Here is a 12,983-nt window from a genome sequence, read left to right as displayed (position 1 = left end):
GGCTCTGATCTGAGGTTGCAGAGAAAACAGCAGGGGTTTTAGGCAGCCTGAATAGAGGCTAGGTATGTTGGAAAATGGGGGAGAAAATACATTCTATCCTGCTAGCTGGAGGGTTACATTAAATTCAGGGCTCGAATGTTTAAGAGGGAAAGAGACGACTTGAAACGCCACTGGGAGCAGGTACCACGGTGGTATGGGTCTGAATTATACATGTGTTGTAAAGGCTGGTCGTAGGAAATGAGGGTGTTTTCATCAAGGGGTGATTGACTCAGTGGGGGCAGGCCCATGCCTTCAGGTCATGAACATGGTATACCAGAGGACAGACTCACTCTCAGAGCCGGGTGGAATACTTTGCGAGGGAGCAAGCTCCCAGTCCGACAGACGCTCTGCCATAGGCTGGACAGCAGCTTTGCAGAGACAGAATTCACGCTTCATATGGAAGGCTGCATGAGGTCGGCAGTTTGGTCACACCTCCAGGTGTAGAACTACCTGGACAGCTTAGAAATGTAGGTTCACTGGGTCTGGAATGGAGCCTGGGAGTCTGTATTTTTCTTTTGGAAAATCTTATCCAAACTTTGTCAACAGTTTGAGGGTAACAGAGGGAGTATAAACAGAATAACTTGCAAATGCATCTAGACGAGGATTCTGCTCAGAGCCCCCAGATCCAAGCAGATCCAGCGTCCTGCACAAGCACCTCCTACCGTCCCTCACCTGCTTCACCTGTCAGGCCCTGTTGGCCCCTCACCCCATGTCCTCATTTTGGACTCCCGCAGGTGAGCAAGCCTTGTCTTTGCTGTGTTAGTGTCCCCCAAAGCAGTCCTGAGACGAGGACTCGGGTGCAGGTAGTTTATTCAGGATGATCCCGGGAAGCACAGTGAGAGGGGAAGGGAGGCAGGGAAGGGAAAAAAGCCAATAAAAAGAGCTTTAATAAGCAGGTCACCTCTGTAGGCAACGGGGCCTCTCTCCTGCTGGGGGCCTTCTGAGGAGCCCCGAGGAGCACGTCTGAGGGTTGTCCTGTGGCGTGGGGACGCTGTTGGTTGGGGGTCCAGTGTCCGTGGGGACCGTCTGCTGAGCTGCCGTGGGCTGAAGGGCACTGAGGCGGGCGGCTGTAGCTGCCAGTGCTAAACCTGAGGCCACTTCTAGACGTGCTTGTTCCTTTCCCAGTGACTGACCCCGTGGAAGGCTCTCGCAGCTGCACCCCCCATCTCTGATAATGTGCTTGCTCGAAGGGTGGGGTCTGCCTTCGAGGCTCTCGGGGTCTGAAGACTGCACAGGGAGAGACTCGTTCTGTGGCAGAGAAGAGAGGGAGAGGGAGGGAGACAGTGTCCTGGGAAAGGCGGAAGCAGACAGACCATAAGGGCCTCGGGTGCCCGGCTGGGTCTCAGCTTTGATCTAGAGGCGATATAAGGTTGGCGGAGGTTTTTTGCCTGGGAAGAGTGACAGGGACTGCCGCTGCTCACTAAATGCCCACATCCACCCCTGGGCGCCCAGGTGGAGTCAGGTGATGTGACTCCTTGCCTGAGGCAGGTAAGGGGACACCTGCTGTCTCTCTCTTGTCCCTGTGGCTGGAGACAAAGGACTTGGCAATGGCGGGAGAGTGAGACAGGGAGCTGTGGGGCTGGGGGGCCCCCACCTGGCGCTGGCCTGTGTCACGGGAGAGACCAGCCCTGTGTGAAGCCATGTGACTGGGGGCTCGTCTGTCCCTGCAACGCGGCTCATCCCTTCCCGGATAACCCAGGAAGGCGTCGTGAAAGCAACAAGCCTCAGGCAGCACCCACTGCGTGTCCTCACAGCCATCCTGGACATCCGCATCGAGGGTCCATCTTTTCGGACATGAAACAGACGGGCAGAAAAGGGGGCACTGACCGGAAGTCACCGCCGCTGGCCCGTGACAACAGGACAGGGACTCACACCCAGCTCTGTCTGATTCTAAAGCCGGTTCACCTCACAGGATCCCTCAAAGTCAGGCATGCGTGTCCCCGGCAGAACGCAAGACAATTTGGGGGGATATGTGGCTGAAAAAGTTAAATTTAATTAGTTTTGAATTTATTTGAATTCGTCTGAATTTTTTTAGAATTTTATATTGAATGAATATTTATTGGAATAGACACATAAACGGCACACCAAACCAGCGACTTCATGGCTATGATTTCTTAGGAGGAGAGATTTGAAAAGAGCGAGCTGGCTTAGAGTTGCTTACAGAGAAAGGTGAAATAAGTAGCATAAAAGGTACGGGAGGATGGCGAGCCAAGGGGCAGGGGCGGGCTGTCCTGGGTGACGTCGCCTCTCTCCTCAGAGGGGCGCGAGATAACCGGGTTTGCTCCTTAGGGAAAGAACCTCACCTGGGAGCACTGGAATGGGAGTCCTGTGCGCTTCCCACTGAACCAAACTGCCCCAGGGCCTCTCAGTTGATCACAAACGCTCTCTCTTTCGTGAAACACTAAAGGCTTTAAGTTTCTGGAAGCCCAGGGGTGTGCAAACCGGCAGAGGGAGGACCGCCTGCCTGACTTCAAGAAGGCCCCTCCACGCATTTTTTTCTCTGGACAATTCCGGACACTCTGTTCCGGATTTTGAGTCCTGGGGAAAAATGTTTCACGTTTGAAAAACACAACTATTTATTTTCTTTCCTCGATGTATAAGCTGAGCTTGCAGGCCCCTCGCCACCCCGCACCCCTGCCAGCCCCCGGCCCTGCTGTGGATGTGAAAGCTGCTCTTCTCTCGGGGGACTGCTCTGTTCCTGAAAACGTACCTGCAGCACGTCTCCGTGGCCCTGCTAACGAGCGGAGCCCCACACAGAAGGCGCCTGTGCTCGCCCAGGGCTCCACAGAACGCCTTTCAGAGACGGAGCTGAAAGGCCCATTTCATGGGACCAGCTGCCGCCCGGGTAACGGGGCCCGTCCCCGAGCCCCGGACTCGGCCTGCCCGCCCAGATGGGGGCAGCTGGCGGGGGGGCTCCGGCTCACGTCCTCCTCGTTCACCTTCCTCGGGGCACACTGTGCCCTTGTCACCTCTGGTCACCACTGCTAACTGTGCGTGACCCATGGCGGTTTACAGGGAAATGGAACCGGTTCGTTCCTGATTTTCGTGCATTCCTTCATTTGCTCCCCAGACACCTGTGCGCACCCTTGTCACCACTCTGCAGCGTCTCCGCGGGAGAGAACTAGACTCAGAGTCGGAGAGGGGAAATGACCCAGCGGCCTCACTGCTGTCGGAATGGGGAGGGCTGTGCCTTAGGCACAGGTGAGACTTCAGGGGGAAAGCCAGAGGGAAACGCTGCGAACCTCTGTCTGAGCTGACACTGGCACAAGGGGAGCGAGGCCTGAGTTTCCAGGCCTGGCTCTGCCCCTAAACTGACTGGGTAGCTTCAGGCGAGTCAGGGAGCCTCTCTGGGCCTCAGTTTCTCCATCTGACAAATGGGCGAATGCACTCCAGCCTGCTGACCTCGAAGGTTTGCTGGGAGAACAAAGGAGATACAGTGATAGAGTGAGTGACTTTGCCAAGCCACGTGTGGAAGGGACTTGTTGTTATGGTTATTGCCGAAGTCTGTGACAACCGTGGGTTGGGTCTGCTGTTCCCCAGAATCACTTTTTCAAAACTGTCCATATATTTCCTTTTATTGCGGTATAATTTTCATGGAACGAAGTATGAAGTGCACAGGTCCTGAGTATTCCGATTCTGCCCCCTGGAGTGACGGTGACTTTTTGCCCCTATCTCTACTTCTGTCCTCTTATTGCCCCTCATGTGGCCTCCAGGAGGCAGGCAGGCCGAGAGCTACCATTCCCACTGCACAGAGGCAAGCTGAGGCTCAGAGAGGTTAAGCCATCAGCTCCGGGTCACACAGCAAGCAGCGTGCCTGAGAGCACAGGCCTGGGGCCCTATCCTGGTAATAACATCTCTTAGCTGTGTGACTTTAGACAAGTTACTTCGGCTCTCTGTTCTTTGGTTCCTCATCTGGGAAATGGGGCTACTAATAGTAGCTGCCTCACAGGCTGTCCTAAGGGTCAACTGAGACACTTCACATAACTCCTCTGCTGCCCACAGCCAGCCGAGGAGGTAGGCACTGTTATCAGCCCTAGTTTCCGCACGAGGTATCGGCGGCACAGAGAGGTGGAGTCACTTGTCCATGGTCACCCAGGCAGTTGCCGTGTAGCAAACCCAGGGAACCTGGCTCCCAAGTCTGCGCTGGTAACGACTTTCTCTACCGCCTTGCGCATACTAAGAGTGACTGCACGTTTTAGCCACAATTATGATCTCGAAAGATCCTGCCGGGCAGAGAGTTGGCAAGAGGAAGGGCATGCTGGGCAGACAGCCCAGCACGTGCAAAGGCCCAGGGGCCTCTGGGGAGAATCCAGGGGCAGCTGGAGAGCAGGGTGTCCGAGCAGAGGCAGGGACGGCGGCGAGGCTGGAGAAGGGGAAGCGGTTAAGGAAACTGCGGCTGGAATTGCAGGTGGGGGAGGGAGTTGGGTGAGGCTTGGAGGGGCAGGGTGGAGCTGGGGCATGAGGCCATTGGACACAGGTAGCCCTGGCCTGGGGTAGAGCTTCGAGTCAGTGTGGGCTCCAGCCCCTGGAGGAGCCACCTCCACCCACCTGAGATTTCCCGAATTCCAGCTGCGGCTCCGGTTGCTTCTGCGGGCAAAGGAGGCCTTGTGGTCGGAGGGGCCTCCGGAGCCCAGGCCAGGCACTCCCCTCTCTCGGCACACACACCTCCATTCAGCCCTGGCCCCGCCCCCCCACGTCAGTGGGGGGCCGCCTGGCCAGGAGGCAGGGCGGGCATCGGGGTTGATAAGACCTGGACCCCCGGCCCCACAACTGTGCCTGCTGCTGCCTGCGCTGCCAGAGCCATGCGGGTCCCCTCTGGCACCGGCCTCGTGCTCGGCAGCCTGCTGCTGCTGCTGCTCCAGGCCCCGCGAAGTCTCGGCCTCACCCCACAGTCCAGAGGTGAGGGGGCCTGCGCCAGCTGGGGGGACACTGGGCGGTGGGTCCTGACCATCAGCCTGCGGGCTGGGCACTGAGTTGGGGCTGAGATGGGACCCGGGATGGGGAGCGGCGGGGAGGCAGGGGTGGCCAGTGGGGTGCAGGAGCACACAGAGGTGGTGATGCTGATGGGGGTTGGGGCAGGGGGACTCAGTCCTTGGGGACACACATGCTGCAGGGACCACGGTCTTCCAGGTCTCTGGGGGGCAGAAGCCACTCAGAGCCGGCTGACGTCTGGAGCTGCTCCAGGCCCAGCGCTGAGCTCTGGGCGCTTTGGTGAGTGCAGCTCTGGGGGGCTAAGAACCCACCCCTCCTTGCCAGTCCTGCCAGCAAGGGGCCCCCGGTGGGCAAGACCACCCCTAGAGCTTCAAGTTTGGGCACTAGAATGCCCACTCCTCCTGTAGAGATGGGGAAACTGAGGCCAGAGAGGTGAGGGCCTGTCTAAGATCACACAGTGAGACAGTCCCTGAGCCTTCGGCTCCTGATCTGACACTCCATGGGGTGGCCAATCCCCTCTCCCTCTCTGGACCTCAGTTTATCCATTTGTAGCCTCAGCTAGTAAGGACCAGAAAGCCAGCTGCAAGGTGGTTTCTAAGGTCTCTTGAGGAACTCTGATGCCCAGAGTCCGAGTCTAGGGCACCGTGCGTGGCGTTGGGACAGCCCTGTGCATCTTCCCTTTCCCGAATCTTCTGCATCCGCATTTGGGATCAGCTCTGCTAGGTTCAGACTCACGTGGGACAGTGAGGGAAGAGCCTTTGTACCGAGCCCTGCCTGGCTGCAGATCCAGTGACAGTGGCATGCAGTGGCCTTGTCCTCCCCACTGAATAGATGAGAAAACTGAGGCTCAGAAAGGTGCAATGACCTGCCCAGAGCCCAGGGTGGCTGAGATGGGATTCGAACCCAGGCCAGTGTCACTCCAACTCTGTGCACTTTCCAGCACATGGTGCTGCCTCTCTGGGTGCCTGGAGGGACATTGCTCCTTGGGGGTGTGTCTTGGGGCCCACCTGGTTAGGTTGCCAAGGTGGTCACCAGGAATTCATGCTCCTTTTCCCTGTCCTCGGCAACTAGCCAGCAGGCCCCGCTAGGTGGAGGGAAACTGGTTCCACTTTGGTGACTTGCTCCGATGCTCAGATGCAAGAGGCCATGTTGATGGGCACTGCTTTGGCTCAAGACTGTGCCCATGCCTGAGGGGCCACTGTCAGTGTCCTCCTGCCCAGCTAGGGGACATGACTGCCCTTGTTTCTGGCAGCAAGCCTGGGCTGCAACCCAAGAAGTATGTTTTCAAGGGCATGGTGTCCTTTGCCGTCCCAACCCCCCTCTGTGTGTGCCCAGCCCTGTGCGGGCTGCCTTGCTCCTCCCCGAAGCATCCTCTAGGGAAGGACTCTCGCTTATTGCACACATGAGGAAACCGAGGCACAGAGAGGTGACTGTGGGGTGCCCAAGGCCAGGATGTGGCTCACTGCCTTCCCCGCCGGCTGTGCTGGGGGCCTTTGGCAAGGAGCTTGCTGAGTGTGCACGCACTGGCAAAAAGGCCGGGCCAGCCCAGCCCAGGTCTGTGGTCTGCTCCGCCTGCGGCCTCACGTGCAGATCTCGGTGGCCTTGGTCTGCGCTCCTTTGCCTGCGAGTGTGTCGGGGCAGCCTCCTGACCTTGGCCCTGCTCTCTGGCTTCTCCCTCCTGCCCCTCCCAGGGCACCTGTGCCGGACGCGGCCCACGGACCTGGTGTTTGTTGTGGACAGCTCCCGCAGCGTGCGGCCTGTAGAATTTGAGAAGGTGAAGGTGTTCCTGTCCCAGGTCATCGAGTCGCTGGACGTGGGGCCCAACGCCACCCGGGTGGGCGTGGTCAACTACGCCAGCGCGGTCAAGCAGGAGTTCCCGCTGCGGGCCTACGGCTCCAAGGCCGCGCTGCTGCAGGCCGTGCGCCGCATCCAGCCGCTGTCCACCGGCACCATGACGGGGCTGGCCATCCAGTTCGCCATCACCAAGGCCCTCAGCGATGCCGAGGGCGGTCGCGCCACGTCCCCCCACATCAGCAAGGTGTGTGCACCGCGCCCGTGGGGAGTCTGGAAGCGGGGTTGCAGGGGAACAGCGGGGACCAAAGGGGACCGTGGGCCTCAGGGAATGTGGCAGCACGTGGCAGTGGACAGTCATGCTAGGTTTTCAGTGCCAGGCGCCCAGGCCTCGGGGGGAAAAGGTCATGCAAGACCACCCCCCAGGGAGTCCAGGGTAATGACGCTGAAAATAACAGTCGCCCCTTCCTGGCTTCTCACCGAGAGTCGTCTCCACGCCCGCTCCACCTCGCCACAGCCCTTACAGACAGGACACTGCGGCTCGGCAAGGTGACTGTAACGTGTGCAGCTGCACTTACGACCCAGGCCCGTCTTCACGGGGGCACGGGGGCTAAGGACAGGGACCCAGGTCAGAGGCAGAGAGGCAGCTCGGGCTGGGCGCCTAGCCCAGACTGGGCGCAGCCGGGAGGACCCGACGCTGGCCTCAGGGCAGGTGCAGGCAGTGGGTGGTGAGGCCGGGGCTCAGCGCCAGGGTCCCTCTTTCTGGGGTACAGCCCGGGGGAGCCACGTGGGCGGGGAGCGGGCACGTTCTTTCCCTCCCCGGCAGGGGCATGGGCCATCCTGGACAGTGGAGGAAGAGAAGGGCGGCTCTGCCGCGGCTGGTCCCTTGGGCCACGCGGGAGGGGCCTCTGTCCAGGGCGCGGAGGACGGGTGCCAACCTGAGGCAGGGCCCCGTTTGTGAGCCTCGGCCGCCCCCCGGTGGCGAAGGCGCGGCCCTGCAGGGCGCCGGCCGGAGAGCGAGCGGGGGCGCGCAGCCCGCGCACCTGCCTGAGCGGGCCGGAGGGCGGCACCTCAGCCCCGTCCCGAGACGGGCCCGTGGCCGGCCAGTCCCCCGCCTCTCCGCGCCTCAGCCTCCGCGCCCGCCGTCCCGCGGGCTTCCCGGAGCGCGCAGGCGGGAGGCCTCAGGCGTGTCGCGTCGCGTCGCAGGTGGTCATCGTGGTGACGGACGGGAGGCCCCAGGACAGCGTGCGCGACGTGTCTGCGCGGGCCCGGGACCGCGGCGTCGAGCTGTTCGCCATCGGCGTGGGCCGCGTGGACAAGGCCACGCTGCGGCAGATCGCCAGCGAGCCGCAGGACGAGCACGTGGACTACGTGGAGAGCTACAGCGTCATCGAGCGGCTGTCCCGGAAGTTCCAGGAGGCCCTCTGCGGTGCGCGGACGCCGGAGCCCGCCGGGCCGGGGCGCCTCAGGGGCCGGGGCGCCTCAGGGGGCGGGGCGCCTCAGGGGCCGGGGCGCCTCAGGGGCCGGGGCGCCTCAGGGGGCGGGGCGGCGGCCCATACGGGGGCGGGGTGCCTGGGGGGCGGGGCGGCGGCCTATACGGGGCGGGGCCGCCTCAGGGGGCGGGGCGGCGGCCTATACGGGGCGGGGCCCGCGCGGGCAGGGCGCACGTGGGTTGGGGTGGGACCCGGATCAGACTGAAGTGGGCCTGCACTAGGGGCGGGGCCGTAGCTAGGGCGGAGCCTGATTCGCAGGAGGGTCCCCAGGCCCGGGTTAAGGGAGCTGGGAGAGGTGACGCCCTCTTATGGGGCAGAGTCCTAGCAGAGACCGAGGAAGGGCCAGAACCCAGTGAGGGGCGCGCTGACAAAACCTATATGTGTATCTATGTTGGGGGCTTTGGGTGACAAAGTTTTCTGTGATGCAGGAGGGTCTGAGGGGTCTGGGCACTGCCAGGAGAGGGTTCATGGTCCTATGCAGATGGGAGGTGGGCCTGTGAGGGGGTCTTTGGCATGTGACTAGCCAGAAGGGGTGGGGTCTTGAATAGGGCAGGAGCCAGGCCAGGGCAGGGACGTTCCCCCTTTGTCAAATGGGTCCAAGCAGACTGTACCTTACTGTGAGGCCTCAGCGAGACATTCAGTACATGGTATTTGACAGATACTTACTGAGCGTCTTCCATGTGCTATATTCATTGCTGTTCTAGGCACTCTGGGGTACAGCAGTGAACAAAGCCTTTGCCTTTTTAGTCGGACTTCAAAATTTTATCATCAGCATTATCACCTTCTTCAGGGATCTAGGCCCTGGTGCAGTGATCACAGCCCTGGGCTGGGAGTCTGGGGCCTGGACTCTACCTCGTTGGGGGCCTCAGTTTCCCGAGGGTGCGAGGGGGCCTGGGCTCCATGGTCAGTGAGGGCATCCTGGCTGAGATGTCCAAGGCCCTGTGATTGTGAGATCTGGGCCTTCCCTTGTCCCTGCAGTGGTGTCGGACCTGTGTGCCACAGGAGACCACGACTGCGAGCAGGTGTGCATCAGCTCCCCGGGTTCCTACGCCTGTGCCTGCCGCGAGGGCTTCACCCTCAACAGTGATGGCAAGACCTGCAATGGTCAGTGGGCTGGACATAGGCAAGCCCCGGGAGGGTGGGGGGAGGTGACGGGGCTTGGCTGTTCCCCAGGAAACCACCGGATCCTTTATGCCCTTTGCCCCTGGACTAATCATCAAAGTAGATAGCTGCCTTTTAGAGTTCGTGTCTGCAGAAAGTTCTCTCCTGACTTGTGTCCCTTTTTTAAATACAACGGGTGGTGGGTTTAGTGTGGTTTATCCTCAGACTCAAATCCTGGTGCCACCCTCTCTGAGATGTGTGATTTAACAGCCGTTGGAGCTTCGGTTTCCAATGCTGTAGCGTGTGGCCGGTAACCTTGGCTTATAGAGGCAGTTTGAGGGCAAAATGGAATGATCCCAGCACAGAGCTTGGTGTGTGGTGGGTGCCCAGCCAGTGGTCGGGATGGATGACCATGTCCTTAAGCCTCAGCCCCTTGTCTTCCCGCCCTTCCCAGTCTGCAGTGGTGGCGGTGGCAGCTTGGCCACTGACCTGGTCTTCCTCATTGATGGATCCAAGAGTGTGCGGCCGGAGAACTTTGAGCTGGTGAAGAAGTTCATCAACCAGATTGTGGACACCCTGGACGTGTCAGACAAGCTGGCCCAGGTGGGGCTGGTGCAGTACTCGAGCTCTGTGCGCCAGGAGTTCCCGCTGGGCCGCTTCCACACCAAGAAGGACATCAAGGCGGCTGTGCGGAATATGTCCTACATGGAGAAGGGCACCATGACCGGGGCTGCCCTCAAGTACCTCATTGACAATTCCTTCACTGTGTCCAGCGGGGCCAGGCCCGGCGCCCAGAAAGTGGGCATCGTCTTCACTGACGGCCGGAGCCAGGACTACATTAACGATGCTGCCAGGAAGGCCAAGGACCTCGGTAGGTGCTGCCTGCCTGGACCCTGGACACCACTGATGGCCAGGGGTACACACAGGTACAGCCCGACTGTAGTTTACCTTGGTGTCTTCTGATTAGCACCCTCAACCCAGGTGAATTTGATTAGGGAGGATTGGTTAGTCCAACTGAGGCCCCAGAAAAGTAAGTGGTTTGTTTATATGGTCCTTTTGTGGATGAGGATGGGAACTTTCCCAGTTGAATGTTCCCAAGAACACACCAACTATTGGAAAGCAAACCCTACTTTGGGACAATGCTGAGCCTCAGGTTTGTCACCTATTAAAAAACGAAAATAATTACCACCAAATGGATGCTTATGAGGGTTCAATGAAGCTCTCAGAACAAAGATTTCGGTACAGGAGTCCCTGCAGGATCTGACACGTGAACTTCAGTAAATTTCCACGTCATCATTGTCCCAGGCATTGTGCTTGCAATTGCAGCAGCTGCCACCAGGAGGTGTCTGGTGTTGGCTGTCTAGGCGTTCCCCAGGAGGCCGGGCCACATGGCTGCCTATCCCCATGGCCAGCCTTGCTTGTCTTGCTCCTCCTGGCAGGCTTTAAGATGTTTGCTGTGGGCGTGGGCAACGCCGTGGAGGACGAGCTGAGGGAAATCGCCTCGGAGCCGGTGGCAGAGCACTACTTCTACACGGCTGACTTCAAGACCATCAACCAGATAGGCAAGAAGTTGCAGGAGAAGATCTGTGTGGGTGAGTGAGGCCAGGGCTGGCATCCTGGAAGGGTGTGGGTGGGGAGAAGCAGTTGGCAGAACCGGGAGGTGGGCTGGCCAGCTCAGCGCTCACTGCCGGCAAACATATATTGAATGCTCATTATGTGGATGATGCTGTTCTCAGTGCTCGAGCATTAAATCATTCAATCCCATTTGGTAGGGATGCCGTTATCCCCATGTACGGGCAGGAAAGCCAAGGCCAGGAGGGTGGAACAACTGCTAATAAAGGGCGGGGGCAGGATTTGAATGCTGCTGCCTCCCCTGGTCCTCCCTGGTGGCCTCGCCAGCTGGTTCCTCATGGTAAAGAGTGTGGGTGCCAGAGCCAGAGTACCTGGCTTTGCAATTTTGCTCTGACACCATGGCCATGGGTGAATGGTTCCTCTTCTTGGATTCGTTTGTAAAATGAGATTAATGACTTCAAACCCAAAGAGTTGGGGCAAGGATTACAAGATGACAGAAGGCCCCTAATGGTGTACATGGTGGGTGCCCGGCACAGGGATGCTATTATTGTAGTTTGTTATCGGGGCTCTGAGGGACCAGGAAGACATTCAGGGGTCTCCCTTCCATCACTCCTAGGGGCTCTGTCTCGGGGACTCTGTCTCTCCACCCTCTCAGACATGAGGCCCCCCACTATCCCAGGACTCCCCAGTCCTGGCCCTGGGCAGTGACTGCTCCCCTCCCTCTGGGCAACCACTCAGCAGCCCCTTCCTCTTCCCCGCATTCTTATCCATTGCAGAGGAAGACCCGTGCGCCTGCGAGTCCGTGGTGAAATTCCAGGAGGAAGTGGAGGGGCTGCTGCAGGCCCTGACCAGGAAACATATCCTTCCCTGGAGGCGGCTGCGGCCGGGGAGGGCTGGCAGTGTGGGGCGGAGGGGGGCGGGCCATGTGCGGGTGTGTCGGGGCAGGTCCTCCTGCCTGCTTCCTGCTGAAGGAGGGCTGCATTTTGGCCAGATAGGCTGGTGCCAGCTTTGGTACAGACCCTATCAAAGCACAGGCTCCTAGAGGGTAAACAGGGAAACTGAGGCAGAAGCAAGGATCTGGGGACTGGACACACACACAGTCTGCACATGCTCAGGAGAACATGGTGCTCTGTGGATTCCCGATTCCCAAGGCTCTCAGTGACTTGGCTGACACCAACCTCTACTCAGGGGTGGGGCTGGGCCACCAAGAGCTCCCCTGGGTCAGGACCCAGCAGGGCGAGCGGGGCTGGGCGCGTGGGGCTCACAGTAACCGGCTGTGCTTTTTGGTGGAAAGCGTTGTCCTGAGGACAGTGGATGGATGAGTTTTGGCAGAGGGTGGAACACATGCTATAGGAGGCGAGAGAGAACCCTAGAAGAGGGGCCCTGTGGTGGCAACAGGAAGGGGGGGTCCCAAGAGTGGAGCTGCACCTGTCACTGCTCTGATATGACCAGCCTGCACCCCTCCTTAACTCTGAGTCCACTGGAAGCTGTGAGTAAGCGGCTGGCCATCCTGGAGAACAGGATCGTCTAAGGCCACCTGTCTCTCCCGTGGCCTCTCCGTCTCCCCACCCCGAGCGCAGGGTCCTGCGTGTTCCCCAAGAGCCTGAGCGTAGTCTAGCTTTGCCATGTTAGCGAGGGAGGCCAGCCCGGGAGCGGGAGGGAGTGTGTTTGAGTGTGCCTGTTGGCAGCGTGTGCTGGCGTTTGGGAGCACATGTGTGTGCACGTGTGAGCATGTGCAAGTATGTATGTGTGTGCGCATGTGCATATGTGTGTGCACACACCTGAGGGAAGGTGTGAGCGCGGTAGCTGGAACGTGGGTGCGAGAGTCAGAACGTAGGTGTGAGTGTGAGAGGGACTGCGTTTGCATGTTTTCTCATCAAAAGCTTAATATATTCCTATTTTTTTAGTTAACCCTTTCTTGACTCCAAGTGCTGTGAATCTGTTTTCTGATTTCTCTATTCCCTGATGAGAAACAATTAAATGTGATTAACTTAAGCACTGAGTGGGGCTAGAGGCAGTGTGGTTATTTGGGGAGCAGGAGAAAGGGTTGATGAG

The 12,983-nt window shown here is 59.3% G+C and overlaps 1 protein-coding gene across 1 annotated transcript; it reads left to right on the top strand.

The window, feature by feature from the left end:
• The first annotated feature begins 4,841 nt into the window (after nt 1–4,841).
• On the top strand, nt 4,842–12,648 carry MATN1 (matrilin 1). Its single transcript, XM_012757330.2, has 8 exons — nt 4,842–4,938; nt 6,663–7,009; nt 7,969–8,191; nt 9,234–9,359; nt 9,811–10,227; nt 10,796–10,948; nt 11,705–11,785; nt 12,410–12,648. The coding sequence occupies exons 1-8, from the start codon at nt 4,842–4,844 to the stop codon at nt 12,457–12,459; spliced, it is 1,494 nt and encodes a 497-aa protein (XP_012612784.2). The 3' UTR covers nt 12,460–12,648.
• The last annotated feature ends 335 nt before the right edge of the window (nt 12,649–12,983 follow it).

The sequence above is a fragment of the Microcebus murinus genome, chromosome 2, assembly GCF_040939455.1.
Source record: "Microcebus murinus isolate Inina chromosome 2, M.murinus_Inina_mat1.0, whole genome shotgun sequence".
NCBI lineage: Eukaryota > Metazoa > Chordata > Mammalia > Primates > Cheirogaleidae > Microcebus > Microcebus murinus.
The sequence above is the reverse complement of the archived record's forward strand: the minus strand, read 5'-3'. Positions and strand labels throughout refer to the sequence as shown.

Coding starts and splice junctions, on each gene's coding strand:
- MATN1 (XM_012757330.2), top strand. CDS start 4,842: ATGCGGGTCCCCTCTGGCACCGGCCTCGTGCTCGGCAGCCTGCTGCTG. Junction 8,192..9,233: donor GTTCCAGGAGGCCCTCTGCG/GTGCGCGGACGC, acceptor TTGTCCCTGCAG/TGGTGTCGGACCTGTGTGCC. Junction 9,360..9,810: donor TGATGGCAAGACCTGCAATG/GTCAGTGGGCTG, acceptor CGCCCTTCCCAG/TCTGCAGTGGTGGCGGTGGC.